Source organism: Bicyclus anynana, chromosome 20, assembly GCF_947172395.1.
Source record: "Bicyclus anynana chromosome 20, ilBicAnyn1.1, whole genome shotgun sequence".
NCBI classification, from domain to species: domain Eukaryota; kingdom Metazoa; phylum Arthropoda; class Insecta; order Lepidoptera; family Nymphalidae; genus Bicyclus; species Bicyclus anynana.
Genome location: NC_069102.1, coordinates 6,414,125 through 6,437,356, shown reverse-complemented (window position 1 = coordinate 6,437,356; position 23,232 = coordinate 6,414,125). Strand labels below are relative to the sequence as shown.

Below are 23,232 nucleotides of genomic sequence, written 5' to 3'. Positions count from 1 at the left end.
TCATCGGTAGAGTTGCCGCTCGTGTAAATGAACCCTTACCTTGCCAGCCGATACGTCCTCTTGCATGGACCTCCAAGCACAACGGTCTCGAGCAGCCAGCATCCAGCGGCTCCCTGCAACCCGCTTGATATCCTCGGTCCACCTAGTGGGGGGTCGGCCAACACTGCGCTTTCCTGGCTATTAATACAGACTTATTGGCTGTGACTTGAAGGTGGGAAATGTATAGTGTTAGCTTGTAGCCGGCTGTATTACCTAGAACATGCATTGTAATAGTGTCACCAACACTCAACATCCAAGCATAAAGACAGGGTTCCCAACCTAGGGGTTTTCCCCCCAGCCGGGCTAGTATGGGCAAGGGATAAAATTTTTATCCACCCATTATATCCACTGACTGAGGATATAAATCCACCCGTCAGCATGGCCACAAGGAAAAGACAAATTAATCCCCGATTGACATTACGCGTGGAGATCTTTTCCTCGACTATGGCATATGGAGTGGATAAAATTATATACTTTGGGACTTTTGACATTTAAACGCGATAAATTTATCCCCGTGAAGTTGATGTGGGGATAAAACTTTACTTAAAAAAACAATTATGTCTCGCATGTTTTGGTCTTTAACAATTGCTTCGCAATATGGGGTAGGGTAGGGGTAGGGTGGGGGTAGGGTGGGGGTAGGGTAGGGTAGGGCAGGGGTAGGGTAGGGTAGGGGTAGGGCAGGGGTAGGGTAGAGGTATAGAAGGGTAGAGTAGGGATAGAGAATAAGTGCACTTATGTCAAAACGAAGCTTGACCGGGTCCGCTAGTATGATAGATACTATAGATACCTACTACAAACCACCGCAAAAAACAATCACCAAACAAAACAATGCCCACAGAAAACAGATAAATAATATGCACAAAATAACCAAATATTATCAAATTTACGTTTATTTTTCCACTATTGATATACCTAATACCAATTTATAAGATATCTACAAATGGGTGGACAAGTCTTTCCCTCCGTTTATCCACCGGGGATAATATATCCACCGGCGTGCCCATGCGCGGTGAGTGGATAAAACGAGTGTGGGGGATAAACGTTTTATCCTCTCCCCGTGGATAAATTTCTCCCTTGCCCGTGCTAGCCCTGCAGATTTAGGGGGCAAATAAGTGAAATGGGATTTTTTTAGGGGTCTGAAATTTTTAGGGGTTTTTTGACTCTTTAATATTTTTAAATTTATGATAATTTTAATATTTCTTTCTTGACCTAGCGACTTATAATGACATATCATACGTTATTCTACAACCACTCTGAGGCAACTGGCGGCAATTTTCATCGAATAAAAAAAGTTGTTAAATTTATTCAGTATCAACATGTATGATTGCAAAATATCAGAATCTTCAGATAAAGACGTAATATTTTGCCTGTATTAAATATAGACTTTATTTATAAATTATTATGAATTTATATTTTTTAGGGGGACAACTCAATAATTAAGGAGATTTTAGGGGTTTTTGACACAAACTTTAGGGATAAATATTTTGGAGAGTTGGTAACACTGCATAAAGAGCCAGCTAGTATGCCTGAAGATGCACAATGAGCATTATTACTTATGATCAAGTGTGGAAAAAAGCCCAGGAATAGGATAAAAAGATTGCACAAGTTCACTATAGCTTACATTATGCTTCATAACTCTGGTCAGTGCCCACCTTTAAGAGATCACAATTTCTATTTTGTGCAGTACTATAAAATGATTTTTAATGCATGTAATTGTAAAGTGGAACTTTAGGTGAATAATGTGCAATTGTACCTAATTAACAAATTCATGATAGTGAGTCATACACTTGTATGACCATTCAATTAAGTATGTAGTTTATTGATTTAATTAGATGGGGTTGAAACGGTTAAATGAAAATGTTATCATTATCATCATGCAATTTAGTAAATAAGTACCTAAAGCTTTTGTTACGTAATTCGTCACATTGGTAAGGTAAGTTTAGGTACACTATACGTGGCTCAATTCTACAGGTCCACTGAGCGAAATCTGTTTTAGATGACCTATATTTTATGTTAGACCCTATTACTACATACTGAAAACCCACAACATAATCAGTCCAATGTATTTTGCTTGATAAAATCTCTCTAATGGCACAGCTGCAACTAATGTTAAGTTGAATCAATCAACAGGAACAGTCAGTTTGATGGACTGCAACAAGTCAGAGAAAAGTAAACCTATTTTAAATCATATATTTATTTATACCAAGCGTTCTAAACGACTGTTTGTTAATCAGCAAGAAAACAGATTTGTTTGCTTTCCAATTTTTTTTTAATCAACTTCAAAAAAGAAATTTAATTGCCAAATTATATGGTATGGCCCAGAACCACTGATTATTCCAGTTTCATTTCTGTTTTAACCATCTAGATAGGCAGCATTGCAATATTTTTTTTAGATTGTTCACATAATATCTAATCATAGTTCCAAAACTTTACCTCCCCACCGTTCATCATAAAAATTTAAAAATATAACAACTTCATAAATAATTAATGCAATATTCAGATGGAACAATTCTGACGGGTCTGTTGGCATTTGTATAAAAGAACCCTGAGACTTATAATCATTTTGTACCGTCTCTAGGATTATATAGATTAAGTTTGCATAATATATGTAACTTATTTGTCAAAATAAATCTTATAAAATCTTAAAAAGATGTTCTTTTAATCATTGAAATGATATATCAAAAATAAAACAATATATCCAGAAAAGCTCATTCATTTATTAATGTAAACGGACAGATATAAACTTTAAGCTAAATAGAAATAAGTTAAATGCATTTAATGCGGAAAATGAATAAACTTACACCCTTATTACAGATTATTAGATGTTGCTATTGGAATTATCGCAATCTTGTATATTGGCTGATGCTTGAAAAGTGCCTAAATTTTTTTGATATACCTAGGATGATGTCACGAGAGTTGTTTACGGTCTAGTTAATACAGATTCCAAAATAATAGAAAGCAATCTAAAGAAATAATGCTGCAAATAAATAATATGCGTGGCATTTTTATTTAAGACATCCTATTTTTGAAGGGCACGCTTGGATACCAAGACTTTGTGTGTTTAACAATCAAAGATACAAGTTGAAAAAAGTGAATGTGCATTGAATCCATTTTGTGACGAAAATTGCAGTTATAGAAATTCTGTGGCTGTAAGATAAATACATAGAAATACTGTCTTTAATATATTAAAACGATTTTTTTTAAATATCGTTATATTAGCACAAGTTTTTTATATTTCGGGGGATAATCTCCAGCCAATAACAAAGCCTCGCGACGATCGCAATATAACAACGTTTGCAATACAGAAGGCACTATTGCTTTTTCTCATTCTGTTTCTTGCCCTTCTTGGCGGCGGCCGCGGCTTCGACGTCTATAGGCGCCGGCTTCACGAACGGTATGAGCTCTTGATACTGCTCCGGCATCCAATCTTTCAACACCTCAGGCACCTGTGATAAATTGTAATAAAATAATAACAAAACAAACAACAAAACAAAACAAAAAACTTGGAACAAGATAGTGTTAGCTCGGTTTGCTTACAAGACAACTAACTTAACTCTCCACCGCTCAGCTCCTCTCCAAACGCGCGATGCGAGCGGCTGCGCGCCGAGCCGCCGCTTCGCAGTTTGGATCGTGCCGCGTTGCAAGAACTATTTCATGACTAAGGGCCCCGTATGGGTTCAAAACTAGTCAGGCATACTCCGACTTTGTATCACGTGAGTTTTAGCCGTTTTTTGTATAGTAAATTAATATTAATAACACTCACGATAGTTTAAATTCTAAATTAATCTAATATATAAAATTCTCGTGACACAGTTTTCGTTGCCATACTCCTCCGAAACGGCTTGACCGATTTTGATGAAATTTTTTGTGCTTATCCGGTATCTATGAGAATAGGCCAACATCTATTTTTATATGACACTCGCAAATAACGTAGCTTTCAATTGGTAAAACAATTTACCAAGGTAGGATAGGGAAGTGGTAGGATAGGGGTGAGATAGGGGTGGGGTAGGGTAGAGTTGGGTTGGGTTGGGTAGGGTAGGGGTAGGGGTAGTGTAGAGGTAGGGTAGGGATTAGGGTAGAATAGGGGTAGGTGAAAGTTTACATTTAGTTTCACGCGGACGAAGTCGCGGGCGTCCGCTAGTAATGTATAAAACAAATTGAATAATATCACAGTCATGAGTGTAAAGTAAGAATGGAACGCGAAGATCTCGACCATACTCTGGGGTGACCAATTGAATATCAGGCGCAGTATTTTCTATGGTTGAGAAGGATTATCATTTAGGCGCTTTCTAGGATTTGGCGCCTGGAGCGACTGCTCCGTTCGCCGTATGGACGGACCGGCCATGCATGGTATACCTTGATGCCCTCCTCAGTCTGGTGCACCTCCAGCAGCGCGCAGATGACGCGCGTGGTGGCGCACAGCGTCGCGTTCAGCATGTGCACGTACTCTGTGGCCGCGTTCATTTTCTTTGTTTGCCCGTATCTGTGGATCATATAGTTTTAAGCGACTTAAAAAAGGTTAGTCTATGGTTTGTCATATATGTTCACAGATTAGTTGTAGACTGTTTTAAGAATTTGAGTTTAAAAAAAGCCTGTTGGATTCTTGTTGGAAATGGAAATGGATAGTTGTTTGATACTTTCCTGTAAATCAAAAACTTGTTCAACAATCAAATCAAAGCATTAAATTATCAATTTTCATGTCTAAATGAATAAATCTCTATGCCACTTATTCGCTATGCCAGGCGTCTATGGCCCCACAGTCACGGGGCTTTACTGACGTCTTTGACTCCTATGAAAATGCTTGTAAATATGGGATTTTCAAAAAATGATTACCTGACCAACAGTCTCCTAGCCTGATATTCCAAACAGTTGCTGCATGAGACCAGCTCTCGGAAGGCGCCAGACCCTGGGAACCAGGCCTCAAGGTCCAACTTCTTGGCAGCGGCGTGGTTCAGCGCGCCAGAGACGATGTTCACGACGCGATAAGGAATGCCGAGTATTTGACAGAACTCTTCGGCGTTGCCAATCATCTCATCCATCATATTCCATGAAGCATTATCATGGGGAGATGTCAGGACGAATTGCTCTACCTGTGAATAGAAAAATTCAAGTATTATGGATCTTACGGAATAGGGTAGTTGACTCATATGAAATTTAATATAAACAATATTAATTTTGTGTAGTACATGGAATAAGGGTCCGAATTATATCGATATCAATTAATAAAACTTAAGGATTTCTATTCAAACTTGATTTAAATAACACGTATTTTCTCAAATTTTCAAAAAACGTCAAAAACGCTGTGGTCGTTGTGACGTCACTAACACCCTTGATGTACTAAACGTGGAACTAATTGTTAACTAATCTTTTTGTTAAATGCTTCATTTGTATGGGATTTATTGTAGGGACATTATGAAACAGTTGAAGTATAGACTGTCATGGCTGACAGGCGTTTCGGCTCATATTGTCAAAAACACATTTAAAAAGTAATATTTTCATGTAATTACTGTAGTAGAACAATAATGAACTACTAAAATAAAGATAACTAGCCTATTGTAGGCTTCTTCTTCTTTAAGCATTTTAAACATACCTTTTCAAACTGATGTACTCTAAAAATGCCGCGAGTGTCTCGGCCGTGGGATCCGACTTCTTGTCGGAAACACGTGGACAGACCAGCATACCTGAATAACATATTATCTTATAGTTAATCGTAACAGATTAAATTCGGAAGGCATAGGTTCGAATCCGGCCCAGGGCATGTTTTTTTCTTGATGACTTGATGATGACTTTTCAGTTGTGTTATATTTTTTTTATACTGTATACTGCTATTCAAGCTGTTGTTGAGATCTGACCAGAGATAGTGATAAGTACAACTAACATACTTTCTTGCGGGATATGATACCTAGTTAAATTATAATCATACCTAATAGGCAAAGAAGCTTCTGGAATCCATTCATCCCTGTGGTATGCAGCAATTGGTTGCTCTGAGGTAGCAATGAGATATTTCTCCTCAACGACAGCATCTCCTTTGTTCTCTGAACCTTTTCCCACCACCTTGTACAGTTCTTCATCAAATTGGGCTAGTTGAGCAACTTCTTGCATCACCTACAATAATAATTATTTATTTTGATTCATTTAACATTATTATTTATTTAGTGTGGTTATTTTTTCCTTGTTTATTTATATTTTAATAAATTAATCATTACACTAATCTATTCTACAATACTAGAGTAGAAACTGAGCAAACTTTGAAAATAATTTGAATAATTTTACATAATTAATATTGCGTGTTTTTTGATGGTTTGTGAAACAAATTTTGTTTGATGGTTTATATCAAATCTAGGACATCTATACTAATATTATAAAGCCGAAGAGTTTGTTTGTTTGCTTGAATGCGCTCAGGAACTATTGGTCTGATTTCAATAATTCTTTCAGTGTTAGATAGGCCATTGATAAGGCTATATATTATCTTTGTTGAAAGTTTATATCGAGTTTCATGTGGACAATGTCGCGGGCGTCAGCTAGTTCCTCAAATTTATAAGGCATTCATATTTTGAATACTTAATCAACATATTTTAAAAACCTGTATTACAAGCTAATTTATGCAGAGGTTCCATTAAGATACTATAGAAATAACTTGCATCAGAGTCAACCAAAAATAATACATACCTCTTTTCTCATAAAGAAAGGTGTGTAAAGGGGTGTATAACCCTTTTTCAATAATATCCTAAGTGAGAGCTGAACTAAGGCCTGCTCCAGGAATACGGCGGGCCCTTTGAGATAGTAGCCTCGACCCCCTGCCACTGCTGCTCCTCTCTCACCATCCATACCTGAAACAGTTGCTTTTAATTTAATAAAGTTTTTCTAAATTCATTTAACTGATATTAAAACAACAACAACAAAAAATGGACAGAGGTAAACAAGTGAATCTTTCAAGTTTTAACAACTAGGTACTTTAAAAAATAATTATTGGTTATATCTTATTCATAAGAAATAGAGGGAGAAGCAGAGGGAACTGCTACCGATGACTGCAGTCAACTGCCGTAGACTGTATCTGAAAGTTGGCAACTGCCATTGGCAACATGCTGCTCATGTAAATGAACCCTTACCATCAGGTGAGATTGTGGTCAAGGGGTATCTTGTATAGAATACAAAAAAGACAAATTCTCAACCAAAAGAGAAAACAATATTTTGGTTATATAATAATTTATTTACAATAATAAACCACAAACTTACCATCTATCATACATATGAGATCCACATGTGAGTACTTTTGTCTAACTGCACAATCTCCAAATGTTCTCTCAATGCCATTGTGGTCCTCATCATCATCTACTGGCACAGATTCATGCAAGTGGTTGCCCACTTCTCTGAGAGCAGCTGAACGAGCTTTCTCAGCTGTGACAAGACCCAGCTCATTCTTTGTGATTGCATCATCTATTAGTAATCTTACCTACAGATAAAATGCAGTTTTGTTATTCATATACATTTTTTTATTAAAAATATTTATTTTGGACATAACTAACATACAATTAAGCTATAATAATCCATACTAATTAAATCCATATTATAAATGCATAAGTAAGTCTGTGTGTCTGTCTGTTTTTATAACTATAACTCTAAAACCATTTTTATAGTTATAGTTACTTAACTTTCTCTACAAACTTTCAACCTCTATTTCAACTCCTGTTCTTTTTATTTTAGGGTTAAAAAGTAGCCTATGTTCTGCTCCAAGGTTCCATTTATCATAACACCAAAATTCTATTATTAGTAATAAATTGGTTCATCTGTTTAGCCGTGAGAAGAATAAATGTAGAACTTGGAGTCCAATCTCTCTCTTGAGGCTTCTTATAAATTAAAATAGAACAACTATTGGTGATTATGGTTGTTTAGCTAAAGATTATAAATTTAAAGTAAATTTTCGAAGTGATTTGCAGCCTTCTTTGTACATAGTTTTTAATTTAGCAATTTGTTGATCCAAATAGACATATACCATATGGAGTGATACATTTGAAAAGATATCCTATGCCTAAGTATTTTAACAATATGCAACCAATTACTGTAACTTTAACTCATTATTCACTTTTATCTACCTTTTTGATTTGATTCACGGTGAGTGGTCGGAGCTGTTCACCGGTCAAGTTGATGAGGTTATCACTGACTTCTTGAGGTACTGGCTCGTCTTCAGGACCAACAGGCTCTTTGCTTTTCATCTTTTGACCGATCTCTTTGCTACACACATTTTTAAGTTTATTCAAATTGTCGGCGTCGTGGCGTAATTTTCGCCATAGGGTATCCTGTTCCACCACAGTATCCACCAAACCAACGTCTTTGAATCGTTTACGCTGATTTTCGCGAATTTTATCCGGATCTCCATCTTTGTCGGCACGGAATAGGTCTAAATCTAGAACCATGGTGTAGGAAATAGGAATATGTACTTTTTTCTAAACTATTAAAACAAGTTATCTTTTTTCAAATTTATCCACATTTCACTTCACCAACACGATGATGATTTCACTTGACATTACACGACATTGCACGACATTGACTTTGACGTTAGTCGTTGACAAAAAAGTGAAAGTACCGTTCAGAAATCAGTGCACTAGTATTTTCAAACTGGCTTTTTTTAATTTTATTTTGTTAAGTTTAATTTTAATTTTATTTTTATATCTTTTTTGCTTTGAACTCTAGCCTTTTGAGTCTGAACATTTTCCTCTCTCATTTCACAGATAATATTTGCTAATAATTTGCTATGATCTTTGGTGATATTCTAAAATTTACTTTTCTCTGCTATGGTTATGTCAAATGATTGGTCGAGTAATTTTGAGCTCATCTTTTTCGTATTTTGTGAATGTTTTGTATATTATGATATTTCTATCGGTTATCAGATGAAATATTAAACTTTACACGTCCATCTAAAAACTGTAAGTAAATTTTTATCCTGTACTTACGCGGAGTTGGGTTTGTTATGCTCCGCATATTGTTTACACGTCTTGAATATCAAGTTCCTCGTATTTACAAAGGGGAGGATACGTATTGGAAATTTAGGAATAAACAGTTTTATTACAGTATTCGAGCGTTATTTAAACGAATTGACGAACAACTTAAGATATAATATGTCGTTTTACACCGCTTTGGGTGTTCTACGATCGGTTAAAGTAATACTAATCTTATTTTACGTTACCTGTTGGATAGTTGCATAGCTTTAGTTAGGGTCCTAATCTAAGCTGTATAAAAAAAGCAAATGTGGTTCTTTCCATATAGTGCTACTATTGTTATTAAATCATCATGAGCAATATTTAATTATGTAGCTATTTTCCGGGAAAATCTCGAATTAACATTTTTTAAATGTACCTCTATCTAGAAAGAGCGTCAGCTGATGTCTCCATACGTATTTCTCCACTCTCAGTTTGTTGATTTTGTATAAATAATTGTAATATACGTTATAACCTGGTACATATAATTGAAATTTCACTTGGTGGTTAAATGACATTGCAGTTTTAATGGGCGGATATAAATTTAACAATGGTACAACACTTTTTCTTAATTTCATTCTTCACAGTTTTCCATTTTACTAGAATTGCTTATTTACTGACCAGTCTGGCATAGCCAGTAGGACATTAATTAGCAATGCTGATCAAAGCTAAAGCTATTAATATGAGGAAACAAACTAGGAATCTCTAAACATTTTTATTTTTCTTTCTAAAGCTAATTTATAATTATATTTCCTTGCATCCTTGTTCATATATGATAATTGAACAAAGGTAGTGTCCTTATTTACTTGGTAACTATGCGCACTATTTTTAAAGAAAATTAAAATAAGTAAGTCAAAAAAGTACTTCTTATTACTCGTAATGCCACCTCAGACCTCCATCTTGGATATCTTTCATTCCTTTTATTAATTATCAATTTATTATTATTTGTAAAATTATCTAAAGCTAATTATCTAAGATATTCAATATCACATGCCTCCAATGTGTGAAGAAGAAACATAATGTGGAAACCTGCAAACCTGAGAATTTTCTGAATTTTCTACATGTGTATTTAGAAACCATGGTAGACCATTAGGTGTTGACGAGTTCACTTATAGGAGCCGAATTACATTTCTAATATTTTTTTTAACTAAAAAATAAAAACTTTTCTGTTTTCATACAAAGTAATTAAAATAATTCCAACCATCCATGTTGCACATGCCTTTATTTATACACCTACAAATATTAATATTAATTTTAGAACATTTTTAATTAATTTTTGGTAAAGAATATAACCCCAGAGCTATGAGAAATACTCCCAAGCACCCAGTATATAGATGTAAATGATGAAAGCTAATTATTAATTAATATTATTTAAATTATTAAATTATTTACTAATTAACAGCTCTATAGTTTAAGCAATTACACTATAAATACTGAGACCTCAGGTTTGCCTTTGGTCCTACCATTGACTGTTCACTTAGTTGGTGGAAAAGTGTATTTTGGTTAATTAAAAAATTAAAATGTATTTGTTTGTTTGAAAAACGATTCTATATATTCATAAAAGCTCATTTCCCAGGCAATGTTAAGATGATGCCATTAAAAGACAACCAAGATGTGGCCACCTTCCTTGTTATGAAACACTCCTGGAAGGGGAAGTACAAGAGAGTGTTTTCTATTGGAACTCATGGAATTACCACATACAACCCTGACCGCTTGGAAGTGACCAACAAGTGGCAGTATTCAGATGTGATCACATTGTCTTCAGCGAAGCATTCCAACATTGCCAACAATAATGATTTCACACTGTTTATGAAGAAAGATAAGAAAAATGATTCAATGAAGTTTTCGTCGGAACACAAATCCCTTATCATAACTGAGGCTTTCAAGTACAGGCATTTGTTTGCAGAGAAACCTAAAGATATTTATGTGAGTATTTTACATTGACTCTGCCATGCTTCTGCAGAATATTGGTTAACGCCAAAAAGTAGTTTTGAACATGAAAAGTTATGGAAACAGTGTTATACTAGACTTAGGCAACACATTCCATATGGAATTACTACATGCATTTGGAACTTATTCTGCACAGTATATAATTTTTACGATAACTATTGCTATAATCCTAACATAGAATAACAAACCATATGGCTTAACCTTATTTTTTCTGTGAGAGTCTCAACAATTTATTTTTCAGTTTCAGTAATGTGAATAGTAACTAAAAACCTAATTAAAATTAAGTATAAATAAATATACGTTTTTTTTTTGTTGCACAATCCTGCATATAATTACATTACTTCCTTTATCCAAAGGTTGTCTAGCCCACGACTTAGTCCGCATGAAACTCGATGTAAACTTTCAACTACCCCTACCCAACTCTTCCCCTACCCTACCCGTTTCATGCACATGCTACAACTAAGATTCCGCACAAACAAACACTGAAATTGATTTATAAAACCTTTGTTATGCTTGTTTACATTTATAGATGATTAGCAATTCTATTAATAGACATTTTGTTCATGTATGTTTAGGTAGCTAAGGTTAAATCTAACAATGCACTTACACAGTAATTTTTTTTATTAACATAAAATATTTTGTAAAATGTATAGGTGACATATTATTATGTTTAAATGTAGTAGACACCTGCAATGTCTCCTGTGTGAATTTGGGGTATTTTTATGATGTTACTCTTTAAATGAAAAAAAAAAATTAGATAGGCTTTCTGTTTGTCCCTTTTTACTTTTGTTCCAAGATATAGCAATTAATTTTGCTTATAACTTTTTACAGAGATATCACTCGTACAAACACCATTGGAGTGGCACTAGACTCCCCATTGTTCTGGAAGTGGGACCATGTTCTTTGGAACAACTTGATCCTTCAACACATACACTCCTAGCAAGCTATCCTTACAGTGATATACAGGGAATTCTCCAAGTAAGGGATATACCGGGAGGATTTGTACTAGCTGTCGGCGGTTACAGTCGCCTACACCTGTTCTCCAATGTTTTGGACCATCAAATAATAATAAACAAGATGCTAGAAATGGCCAATTTGACTATAAACATCAGTATTAAAGTGTTGTCAGCCACAATCACTCTGGACGACTATCATAATCAAAGATTTGGCAAGTACAGGTGAGATGATTTTTAATTGTTAGGAAAATTGTGGATTCATTTATATGCTGTAACTATGTCTTATGTCTTATATTATGAAGGAGGTATTATTGTAGGTAGGTAGAATTGCTGTAAAATTAAAAGAATCAAACTAGCACATGGTGCATATAACAAACCTTATTTATTTTTTCATAACAATGCAATTTCTGGGTAGGAGGAACATACTATATTTGTTTTCGTTTTGTAATAATATATGCTTCAGGATATCCTGCTCTATCCTCCTAATTAATATAAAGTAATTTTTATTAATGTAATTGCTTTGCGCAAACTGTTTAATTAAACTGATTCATGTGACCTTCAACTCAGGTTATCTCTGCCCTATTTACAATATACATATTATATGATATATCATGTTTACGATGATTGTGTCCTGTGTTTTATTTGATAGAGCAATAGCTGTAAAAAATAATAAAACAAATAATCCTTTACTATTATTACCATGTTAATTGAGAAAGGTGGTTTTGTATCCAAACCCTATGTGTGTATGATTGCATGCCTTCGTTTTTTATTGCTTGATTTATACCTACCTACCTACCTACCTTAAAAAATTATAGACTGCTATCTCCTTTATCCCTTTTCCAACATACATTGTACCTAAATGCATATATTAATCTATATCGCCGATCTATATTATCATATATTTATCTATATCGCAATCGCCGACTGCAGTCGGCGGTAGCAGTTGCTGCTTGTGTAAATGAACCCTAACAAGAATAACAATTTAATGTTTGTTATTTCCAGTGGCGACCAACACCAAACGTCCCTCAGCGAGTTCATGGTACACAAAGTGAACCCGGCGCGACACATGGAGCCGATGCGCAGAACCCTCTGCCTCTCCGACACTTGCATACTGGAGAGAGATCCACAGACTTACTCAGTACGTTTCATTTTGAGTTTATTATATTTACCTAGCGGACGCCCGCGACTTCGTCCGCGTGAAACTCGATGTAAACTTTCAACTGTCCCTACCCTACCTCTATTTTTTTCTGTCATAAGATCCTTCTCCTGACAAAAAGCAAACACATGAAAAAATAGTGAAATCGGTCCAGCTGTTCACGCGTAATGGCGTGATACAGCGAAATATGGATTCATTTTATTTATATAGATTATTATATTAATATACGTAATTGTTATTAGTATTAAATTTTGTAATACAAATTATGAAAAACAGTTTGTATATGCGGATGTCAAGGAGATGCGTGACTTTTTATGGGTTTCACCGGCTTCACCACGCTGCTTGTAAAAAATCATTCTGGCCATTTTTTATTCTGTGATAATAACTGAACATATTCTGCAGGTGGCTTATAAGTTTCATATGATATTTCAGGTAGTGTGCCTCAGGCCGCTGTGTGACGTGTTCGCTCTGGTGCGAGATCCCGACCATCCGCAGAAGTTCTCCATTGAATATTTGAATGGGCAAACACGGACTTATTTGGCTGGAGAAAGGTAAGTTATATTAAAACAGACTAACAGATCGTGAACTTCATGAAACCAGCCCCATACAATAAACCTTGAACACAATTTCTAATTTTTCGTTTTTCCTTTAGGTTTTGTGTAGTTCATAAATTTAATTATGTAGGAATACCATAGCTTGTAAGCCCACATTATCTCCAAATAAAATACGACTTAATGTGAAGGTAATTTGAATATGTAATCGTACAAGTCGCCAACTATTTATATTGCCAAATATTTGTAGCAAAAAATATATACGGTCGAATTGAGAAACCTCCTCCTTTTTTTTGAAGTCGGTTAAAAAAATTAACAATGACGCGTGTATACTGCAAAATACCATAAAGACAGTGTCGCCGACACGTGTGTCAAAGACAGTAGGTATGTATTAAAACATTTCTGAAACTAGGTCAAAATTCATTAACTTCATACTTGCCAAACAGAATTAAACAAGATTTTTAAATTTTTTCTTCAATCTTAATTTTTTTTTTGCTAGCGTGTGAATTTGCTTGAGCTCATTTTTAATATAGCTAAGGGGTTCCTTGTATTGGACACATAAATTCCGCGATGGCAGACGGTGTATAAATGTCGTCTAATAATAATTTTCATAATATTTTCAATGTACAGAATTGTACATATATCAGTTTTATTATAAGTATACATTGCATGTGTGTGCGTGCGTGCGTGTACGCGTGCAGTACACAATGATCATGAATTCCCGTTCGCAGGGACGCTCTGCTAGCGTCGCTGGTGGACGGCGTGCGCTCGGCCGGGCAGCGCGACGTGCACGTGCGCTCGTCGCGCACGCCGCGCGGCTACCGGCTCGGCCCGCTGCACCACCCCGTCGACGAGGAGACCGAGTCCAACCACTTGCGGTAATACTGTTATTTATGGGGTAAAGACCGAGCGGGAAAGGACCGAACAGAAGAAGATTCTTCGATCTAGGCCTTTACAGCTCTCGGCCGTTTGCCGTTGTGTTCAGGAAGTTAGGTCTAGGTTACTCCACTCCACTCCGCTGGATTACTCCAAACAACCATATTCAATTGCTCACTCCAGAAACTTAACAGGTCGCCAATAACCTTGTGAAATGTCACTTAGGTGCAATCGTATCATTGTCTCGTCTTCCATCATGCTCTGTGCAGATTATTGGTTGTGCCTATCCCTAAGTGAATTTTACCTGGCTTTTCTAAACATTTACACACTGTCTATGAATTAACACAAGCTATTTTCAATCACTTTCTACGGCGACTTTAAATGTTTCATATATTTTATCAATCTACATCTAGTATACATTTTATAAATGTATTATTTATGCCAGTAGTGCCATTTTTTATATCTATTTTTGTGTCAAATACTCCTATTAAAAAGTGGATGCACAATCAGCGACCAAAAAACGTCCCCACTCAATGAGTGCCAAACACAATTCAAATAGTCGCATTTTTTTTTTTTTTTTTTATTCTTTACAAGTTAGCCCTTGATTACAATCTCACCTGATGGTAAGTGATAATGCAACCTAAGATGGAAGCGGGCTAACTTGTTAGGAGGAGGATGAAAATCCACACCCCTTTCGGTTTCTACACGACATCGTACCGGAACGCTAAATCGCTTGGCGGTACGTCTTTGTCGGTAGGGTGGTAACTAGCCACGGCCAAAGCCTCCCACCAGCTAGACCTGGACCAATTAAGAAAACCTCAATTGGCCCAGCTGGGGATCGAACCCAGGACTTCCGTCTTGTAAATCTACCGCGCTCACCACTGCGCCACGGAGGTCGTCTCAAAAGGTTGCAAATTCAACCTTAAACTCAATCCTTAAGGTTGAATCTGCTCTGAATTTGGGATTTTATTGAATATTGGACTATTTAACGGCCTTTAGGTATAATTTTCTTTACCAGTAATTCTAAAACTGTCAAAGCAAAATTGGCCAGTTTTTAAGTGAAATTTTCTACATGATTGTGTGTCCTTTTATTATAAGAGGTCAATAGTTAAATATTAAAAATAAACGTTTTGGTGTCAAAAAACTGCTACAAGCCATTTAATAAATTAAATCAAAAAAGGATTTTCTCTTGTAGATTATTCCAGAACCCAGTGCAAGCGGGAGCTAAAGTGTTGTCGCGAGCGGAAGTAATAGAAAGATTCAATGCCAACGTCGGCTACAGCGGCCTCATATACTCTGTCAGTCAAGATGTAAGTTGTTACGTTTATTGCTAAGTAGTTTTATTAAAAGCATATACATTTCCATAACATATGCGTTAGGCTGCCTTTCTATGAACGACAAAAAAGTATCTGGCTGAATTTGTTGTGTACTTGTCAGATTGGATGTTTAAACCCCTTAATGTTTTAATTTTCTGCTTTCGACTTTAATTACCATTATTGTTATATTTTCATTTTCATTTTCACTCTTGTATAGCATGATGATGATGGTCGCCAGTTATAGGACAATGGACTAAATCCAAGTATCAACAACTAAAATTAGTCATGGAAAATAGCTTATAACGTACTTATGATGATAATTGAAATATATGTAAATGAAGTGATTCTATTGAACTCGTTGTTTTATAATGTTTTATTTAAAAAACGGAGATCCTGGGTTCGATTCTCGGCTGGGCCCATTGATTTTTTCTGAATTAGTCCAGGTCTGGCTGGTGGGAGGCTTTTGCTGTGGCTAGTTACCACAATACCGGCAAAGACGTACAATGTCGTGTATAAATCGAAAGGGGTGTGAACTTTCATCCTACTCCTAACAAGTTAGCCCGCTTCCATCTTAGATTGGATCAACACTAACCATCAGGTGAGATTGTAGTCAAGGGATAACTTATAACTAGAGAATAAAATAAACAGAGATCATGTTTAATGGAAAGGCAGCCTTATATATTATAATTCGTACACACATTGCAACATATTATACATACATGTAATGTATAATGTCACAAACTTATCTGGCCCAGTGACCTTTATATTGGACCTTGTATCACGCTCAAATTCACTAGCAAAATTGTCTGTCGTTTTTGAGGGGGATGAGGCAAACTCACACATCGAAAATATTTAACACCATCATGTGTCCTTACACTGCACATACTATAAATTTTATATCTATATACACACATGTGTATATAGATTTAAAATTTATAGTATGTAAATTATAGATATATATATTTATATACTTAATATAATTAATTATAACATAGTGAAACATTGATTCTATAGATGCAGTTTGAGTGTTTGATCATGATCATGTATTTTTGACAGAGGGGTTACCTCTAACCTCTAGGTCCTATACTCATAGAAGGCAATTGGTCTGAGGTTCATTCTTTGCATTACTTCCAGTTTTGATTACCGGGTCTGATAAGTTTGTGGCACTATATATACATATATTGATACCTGCATACAGCCAGGTTTAAATATTAAGCAACATGTGTACGAGGCTTTACAGTCGACCGACATTTCACACGCTTCAGTTTTCTCATTTTGTTGTGTTGTTCAAGAATTCACCCTTTACTAAACATTTATAAATATAATATAACACTTACTTATAATTTACAAACAAATTTCTGGATTGTAATTTTTATATTATTTTGCATGTTTAAAATGTTTTTAGCACTTTTGTTGGTAAATGTGCATCTTCTTATAAAGTGACGTAAACTATTAATAAACTTACATGTATTAATAATATCAAGGAAAATTTTTTGAGTGCCTAAATACCTAGACATATAGTTAAATGCTTAAGACACGTGATTTTTGAATAAAGTCATCAATAGGCATTGGAAAAAAGCTAATAGATTTCCTATAGTTAGGATGAAAGAGGAGTATCTCATAATCTTCGTGATGAATTTAGTAAAAACATGTAAAGATTTTTTAGAAGAATTTTACTATACTATGAGCATTGTTTATTGCTTTACAAATAGTCTAGAACAGGGGTTGACAACCTGTTGTTCTTTCGTGTGAAGTTGCAGCTCGTTAATTCCATACTTCAATATTTAAATTGTGCAATGGATGTAAGTGATCAGGCACCATGTCTATAATGTCACAAACAGTAAACATTATAGTGAGTAGTTACGAGCCAAATTTATCCAAACTTCCAAAAAACAAGCAAAATCAATGCTCTTATTGATTTACTATTTAGTTTTATTATTTCTCGAACTCAAAAGGTTGCAGATCCATTCTCTAGAATGATTCAATCTTAAATTGATGACACAATGTGCTAGGGTTCATATTCATCTGTATAGTAAAAAATGTAATGAAAATAAACAAATGTACACTATACATATTGCCTAAAAAACCAAACTCTTACCCCTGTCTAGAGTTACACTGTTTCATGACTCACAATTTCATTTTATGTTATCCAACTTCATCGCTACCTCATGATATACTTGGGCATGTTAATTTTATGTTATTGCCTTGTATTGTAGGCTCGTCCCCTGTTGTGGCTGTTTCTTACGTGGGATCTTGTAAGTCCCTATGATGTTTATTATTTTCTGTCCCTTACCTTTTTTGCAATACCAGAACCGGCCGTAGTTTTATAAATTATAAAACTTTTAAAAAGGTGAATACAAAGTAATAAATTCTTAACGCTAAATCACAGCAAAGCTTTATTGGTGCCTTTTTACTAATTTACTTTTATATTTGTCAATATTAGACTAGATGTTAACATGAGCTTTGTGGTTTTGTGTAAATGTTAACTATAATGTAAAGGATATAATAAAATATTCTCTCCCACTGTTTGAGAGCAATATTTAAGCCGGCTTTTCCTTCCACCACTTTTTGGGCTAGCTACAATAATAATATCACTTTTGGAAAATGGGTACTAAAATAAACCACATTTAGTTTAGTTTATATATTTTGAAATTATTGTAACAGATTTGGTAAATTGAAGTAAATCCATTGTTATGATTTCACCAGGATAATATTGTTTTTATGTATATCTAAGTAATATTATGTATGTATTTTTATAGTATTCATATGTTTTTTACTGTAAAAAAAGTACCAGAATGACAAATAATTATGATGTGCTTTGTAAATATACAAGGTCATTTGTAAATATGTAAATATTTATTATAATCATAGAATTGTAATAGACTACTTTATAAGGACAGCGTAGTTATTGTAAATAGCAAAAAAAAATATAAATTTAATTCTAAATTGAAAGCAAAGTATTACATGTCTGTAATTGTTTTGTGTTAACTTGCAGTTAATTGCTTAATTTATTGTCACAAATAAACCTTGAAAGGACAAGCTTTTCGAACCAAGACACTTACTAATGAGCCTTTTTCCTGTAAAGGTTTAAAAAAATCCGCTGAGGGCATCACCATGGGTGGTACAATTAAGTTTCTATTTCAATGGAACAAAACACTTCTCCAGTTAAATTTGGTTAAGGGTCGATTTGTTTTGATTTCTGTAGTAAAAAAAATTAAGAAATCGAATAAAAAACAATGCAAACGGTAATTGCGGATTTAGTTATAATCTTTACAGGAAATAGGCTCATATCGTAAAAAACAAACAAATATATATATAGAAAAAGCGTGTTTCACAGCGTCTGTTTGCGGAGAACAAAGAGAAGTTGATAACCGGCGCGTTGACGGCTATAATGACGAGTTGTCCGTCGGGCTCCAATCTGCCACTGCGGGAGCTCGAAGCGCAGTTCCACGCGCTGCGGCGGCTGTGCGCGAGCAAAGTCGGGTTCGCTGCCTTCACCGCACTCTCAGGGTAATGTTGTAAGGAAATTACATCCTCTTTTTAATTTACATTCTAGTTTTGTTTTTTTTTTTAGTTCCAAACTAGCTGAAGGCACTTGGTACATGTCGAGTTGTTCGATTGCTTACAAATATATGTTTATGGAATGTTATAATGTTATTTTTACTCTCGTTTTATTCCGCAAATATTTAGGACGTGATATTTGATTATATTCTATGTATTTATAATGATATGTCGTAGACACTTAATTTTTTCCGAATTTTAACCGAATTTTTCTGCAAAATGAGCTATGCGAACATGGAGTATGATGTCACCTAATGCTTGCCTGAAGTTGTTAACGTTAAAAATTACGTTACTTTTAGAACTGCCAATATCGAACGTTACACCATTACTGAATTTTCTGGGGATTCTACACACTTTTCAATAACTAAAATTCATAATTTAAACTGAGTATATTCTGTAAAATGTATAATTGTTGTGAGTATGAATACACACTTCGTCCAAGTCCTAAAATGAGGCTCGTAGTGTAGGCGCTTCGTATTCGATCCTCAGATCGCTTCGAGCCTCTTAACTCGAGACAAAAACCGACAGCAATCGGAAGTTGACCGAGGCGAGGCGAGGTTGCTCGAAGCGAATGTATCCGCGAGTAGTTCATGGAGGTGCAATGTGGCAGGTTCCGCGAGTGGATGGGCAGCGCGGTAGTGAGCGCGCTGCGGCGCGAGTGCAGCGCGTGCTCGCACGCGGCGCTGGACGCGCTGTGCGCGCTGCTGCAGCCCATGCACGCCGAGCCCGACCTGCGCCAGGAGCAGCTCAACAAGGCCAGCATGCTCGCCTCGCAGACCTTCCTGGAGGGCTTGCTGTCCATGTGGGCCACGCACGTTGTGAGTATAACTATAGTTATATAACACTACCTGACGCCGCGCGGTTTCACCCGCGTAGTTCCCGTTTTCGTAGGAATACGGGGATTATATATAACCTATAGGCTTCCTCGATAAATGGGCTAACTAACACTGAAAGAATTTTTCAAATTGGACCCTACTGGTCCAATTCCTGAGATTAGCGCGTTCAATCAAACAAACAAAAAAACTCTTCAGCTTTATAATATTAGTATAGATTAATGATGACAGACAGACGGATATTTGTGTTAGGGTCCAGTTTTATCCTTTAAGTTTCCTTTCTTTCTAGGTTTCCGTACTTAAAAAGTACCTCAGTGGAGCTTATACGTGCGGAATTCGGTGTGTTGCAACTTCAGAGTGGTTTAAAATTCTGTCTGATGGTACATTAATTATTTAGGGTATCTTTTCTGTCTAGACAAGTATTATAAAATTAGTTCAGAAGTTCCCCATAGTTATTTTTTGGTGCAGACAGCGGGCAGCGGCGCGTTAGTGGTAGCCGCCATGTTGGATTTCCTCACGTTCGCGCTGTGCGTGCCGTACAGCGAGACTACGGACGGGAAGCAGTTCGACCAGCTGCTGGAAATGGTGGCCAGTCGGGGACGCATCATCTTTAAGCTGTTTGAGGTGTGTTATATGTAATATATTTGTTTTACCAAAAAGCTTTAATGGTTATGGGGGCGTACTCAAATCCAATGCTTAATCCCCACCCGTTGGATTATTATCGTACCCAGTTCTAACACAAAAGGGAATGCCCATATCATGGCCTACCCTAACTGACTACCCTGCAATTTACTTATATTTAAAAAAATCTTGATAATTCTACTTTAATAATGAAAACATTACATTATCAAAAAAAGTTAGGTACGCTGTTTTACGACATAACGGACGTACAGGCAAAGAACGTTGACCATGCAGCTTGAGTTTTACATTTTTTGAAGACTTATGGTTCAATCGAACCAAAAGTTTTCAAAAAATGTAAAACTCAAGCAGTAAGGTTAACAATTAGTTTATTAGTTTGCTTGTTTGGTAACCTTGTTGGTAACAAAACAAAACTTTTTCTATACAGCTTCAAATGTTACTTCACCACATTGGTACCTACAGAGGCGAACTTTTTGAGAAATATGATTTTATTAAACCATTTATTAAGCCATATCCTTATTTATACACCACATTATCATCTCCATATATTTTCATACGGGGTATACCTGGGTTCTTGAGACTGAAGTAGTATTGGCCTGTGAGCATTTCCTTTTGCGTTTAACTTGTGTAATGGCGAGTCATCTGTTGATCTGAGAACAAGTTTTTTTTAAATTTTGCAGCATCCGTCAGCGGCAATAGTGAAAGGCGCTGGGTTAGTGGCCCGCGCGCTAGTGGAAGAAGGCAGCGGTGGGGTAGGCGCCAAGGTGCAAGCCCTGGCCTTGGCCGAAGCAGCGCTGCCAAGACACTTGCTGCACGCGTTATATACCACCGCGGCGCCCGCCAGAATGCAGCGCCGGCATCTGGCGAGGCATCTCGTCGCGCTGTGGCTGGTGGAACACGGACCCGCTAACGATCTGCTGAGAAGAATCATGGTAAGACATTTATTGAAGTTTATGTTGTTTAATAAGCATGGGTGGGAACACCGGGACGTACATGAAGTTTCGTATATTTTTTATTTATGCCACTTTTATGTAATAGGAGCCATTGTATTGTATGAATATTACGTTTTTAATACTTCATCATCTTCAATATCAACCCATACTCGGCTCACTGCTGTGCTCGACTCTCCTGAGGGGTTAGGCCAATAGTCCACCACGCTGGCCCAATGCGGATTGGCAGACTTCACATACGCAGAGAATCAAAAATTCTCTGGTATGCAGGTTTCCTCACGATGTTTATCCTTCACAGTTTGAGACGTGATATTTAATTTCTTAAAATGCACACAATTGAAAAGTTGGAGGTGCATGCCCCGGACCGGATTCGAACCAACACCCCCGAAATCAAAGGCAGAGGTCATATCCACTGGGCTATTTTAATACTTATTGTGTTATTATTTAGTTTTCGTTTCGTTCATTATGGTACATAGATTACATAATTTCAGCCATCAGGTCTGCTAGCCTTTCTGGAGTCGGTGGAGGCCCCTCCCGCGGCGGCGTTGGAGGCGGAGCGCGTCGAGGAGCGCGACAACCTGCAGCTGGCGCAGGCGCAGGCCGCCAACCGGCCGCGCGCGCCGCACTGGGAGGCGCTGGAGCGACAGGTCAAATACGTTGAGAAACATATAGAGGTGAGTACACCACTAACGTATTGTACTAGTGGATCTGGTCAAGCTTCACTTTGACTTATGTGCAATTCTTCCCTACCCTATTCCCACCTTTCTCTTACCCTACCCTAGCCCTACCTTACCGCTTCCCTACCCCTACCCTACCTACAGAGGGTAGGGAAAGAGAAGTACCTACCGCTATACCCTGCATTTTTTCTCTCCGAAAGAATCAACCATCGTACGTATTTCTAGGAATATTCTAAAAAAGAATTAGTAAAGTCGGTGCAGCCGTTGTCGAGATTTGTGCTTAGAAACAAATTCAAGATTCATTGTTATATTATAGATATCTACTCGTATCTATACTAATATCAGAAAGAGGTAATGTTTGTGATATTGTGGGGAGGTAATTTCTGGATCTACTTAAGCGATTTTTAATTTCTTTTACTACTAGAAAGTCACGTTTATTGTGAGTGTCATATGCTATATTTTATCCCCGTATTCTCAAGGGAATGTGAATTACGCGGAGAAACCGCGGGTACTTCAAAAATTCCGAGTTCAACGTGTAACAGAGAAAAATCTCCGGATATACCCAGAGATGTGCGTAGTTTTAAAAAGCCCGTTAAGACGCGCGTTGACACACATTTTCACTTGTGTTGTTTTACCTGCCTGCTACCAAAAGTTTTGGTAGGATCTTATTAGACTTAACTTTCTGAAATTTTAGTCTTTTAGCTTATAAGCTATTAGGTTATAGGTTATGCTGGTGGGCCTCTCACATTAATT

General features: G+C 36.3%; 2 protein-coding genes across 3 annotated transcripts in view; one reads left to right on the top strand and one right to left on the bottom strand.

Moving 5' to 3' along the window:
• Positions 1 to 2,736: 2,736 nt before the first annotated feature.
• On the bottom strand, positions 2,737 to 8,574 carry LOC112046752 (serine--tRNA ligase, cytoplasmic). Its single transcript, XM_024083522.2, has 8 exons — positions 8,133 to 8,574; positions 7,276 to 7,492; positions 6,709 to 6,869; positions 5,963 to 6,144; positions 5,630 to 5,720; positions 4,873 to 5,129; positions 4,396 to 4,522; positions 2,737 to 3,485 (listed from the first exon to the last, which is right to left on the bottom strand). The coding sequence occupies exons 1-8, from the start codon at positions 8,451 to 8,453 to the stop codon at positions 3,351 to 3,353; spliced, it is 1,491 nt and encodes a 496-aa protein (XP_023939290.1). The 5' UTR covers positions 8,454 to 8,574; the 3' UTR covers positions 2,737 to 3,350.
• Positions 8,575 to 8,814: 240 nt separating this feature from the next.
• The window catches only part of LOC112046740 (dnaJ homolog subfamily C member 13), a 40,454-nt gene continuing 26,036 nt past the window's right edge, over positions 8,815 to 23,232 (top strand). The window contains exons 1-13 of one of the 2 annotated variants that reach the window (XM_024083506.2): positions 8,815 to 8,963; positions 10,591 to 10,940; positions 11,796 to 12,142; positions 12,923 to 13,058; positions 13,509 to 13,627; positions 14,359 to 14,505; positions 15,699 to 15,813; positions 18,036 to 18,074; positions 19,157 to 19,329; positions 19,991 to 20,198; positions 20,682 to 20,837; positions 21,533 to 21,784; positions 22,294 to 22,476. In XM_024083506.2, coding sequence (XP_023939274.2) covers positions 10,602 to 10,940; positions 11,796 to 12,142; positions 12,923 to 13,058; positions 13,509 to 13,627; positions 14,359 to 14,505; positions 15,699 to 15,813; positions 18,036 to 18,074; positions 19,157 to 19,329; positions 19,991 to 20,198; positions 20,682 to 20,837; positions 21,533 to 21,784; positions 22,294 to 22,476 — 2,214 coding nt within the window. In that variant the 5' untranslated portion in view covers positions 8,815 to 8,963; positions 10,591 to 10,601. The remainder of the gene's footprint in view (positions 8,964 to 10,590; positions 10,941 to 11,795; positions 12,143 to 12,922; positions 13,059 to 13,508; positions 13,628 to 14,358; positions 14,506 to 15,698; positions 15,814 to 18,035; positions 18,075 to 19,156; positions 19,330 to 19,990; positions 20,199 to 20,681; positions 20,838 to 21,532; positions 21,785 to 22,293; positions 22,477 to 23,232) is intronic. The other variant, XM_052887662.1, reaches the window with a different exon arrangement.

Bases quoted from the DNA above. Each gene is read 5' to 3' on its own strand.
- LOC112046752 (XM_024083522.2), bottom strand. From the start codon at position 8,453: ATGGTTCTAGATTTAGACCTATTCCGTGCCGACAAAGATGGAGATCCG. The intron at 4,523-4,872 runs GTAATCATTTTT...TATGATCCACAG, and splicing joins GCTAGGAGACTGTTGGTCAG to ATACGGGCAAACAAAGAAAA. The intron at 3,486-4,395 runs GTATACCATGCA...AATTTATCACAG, and splicing joins AGACTGAGGAGGGCATCAAG to GTGCCTGAGGTGTTGAAAGA.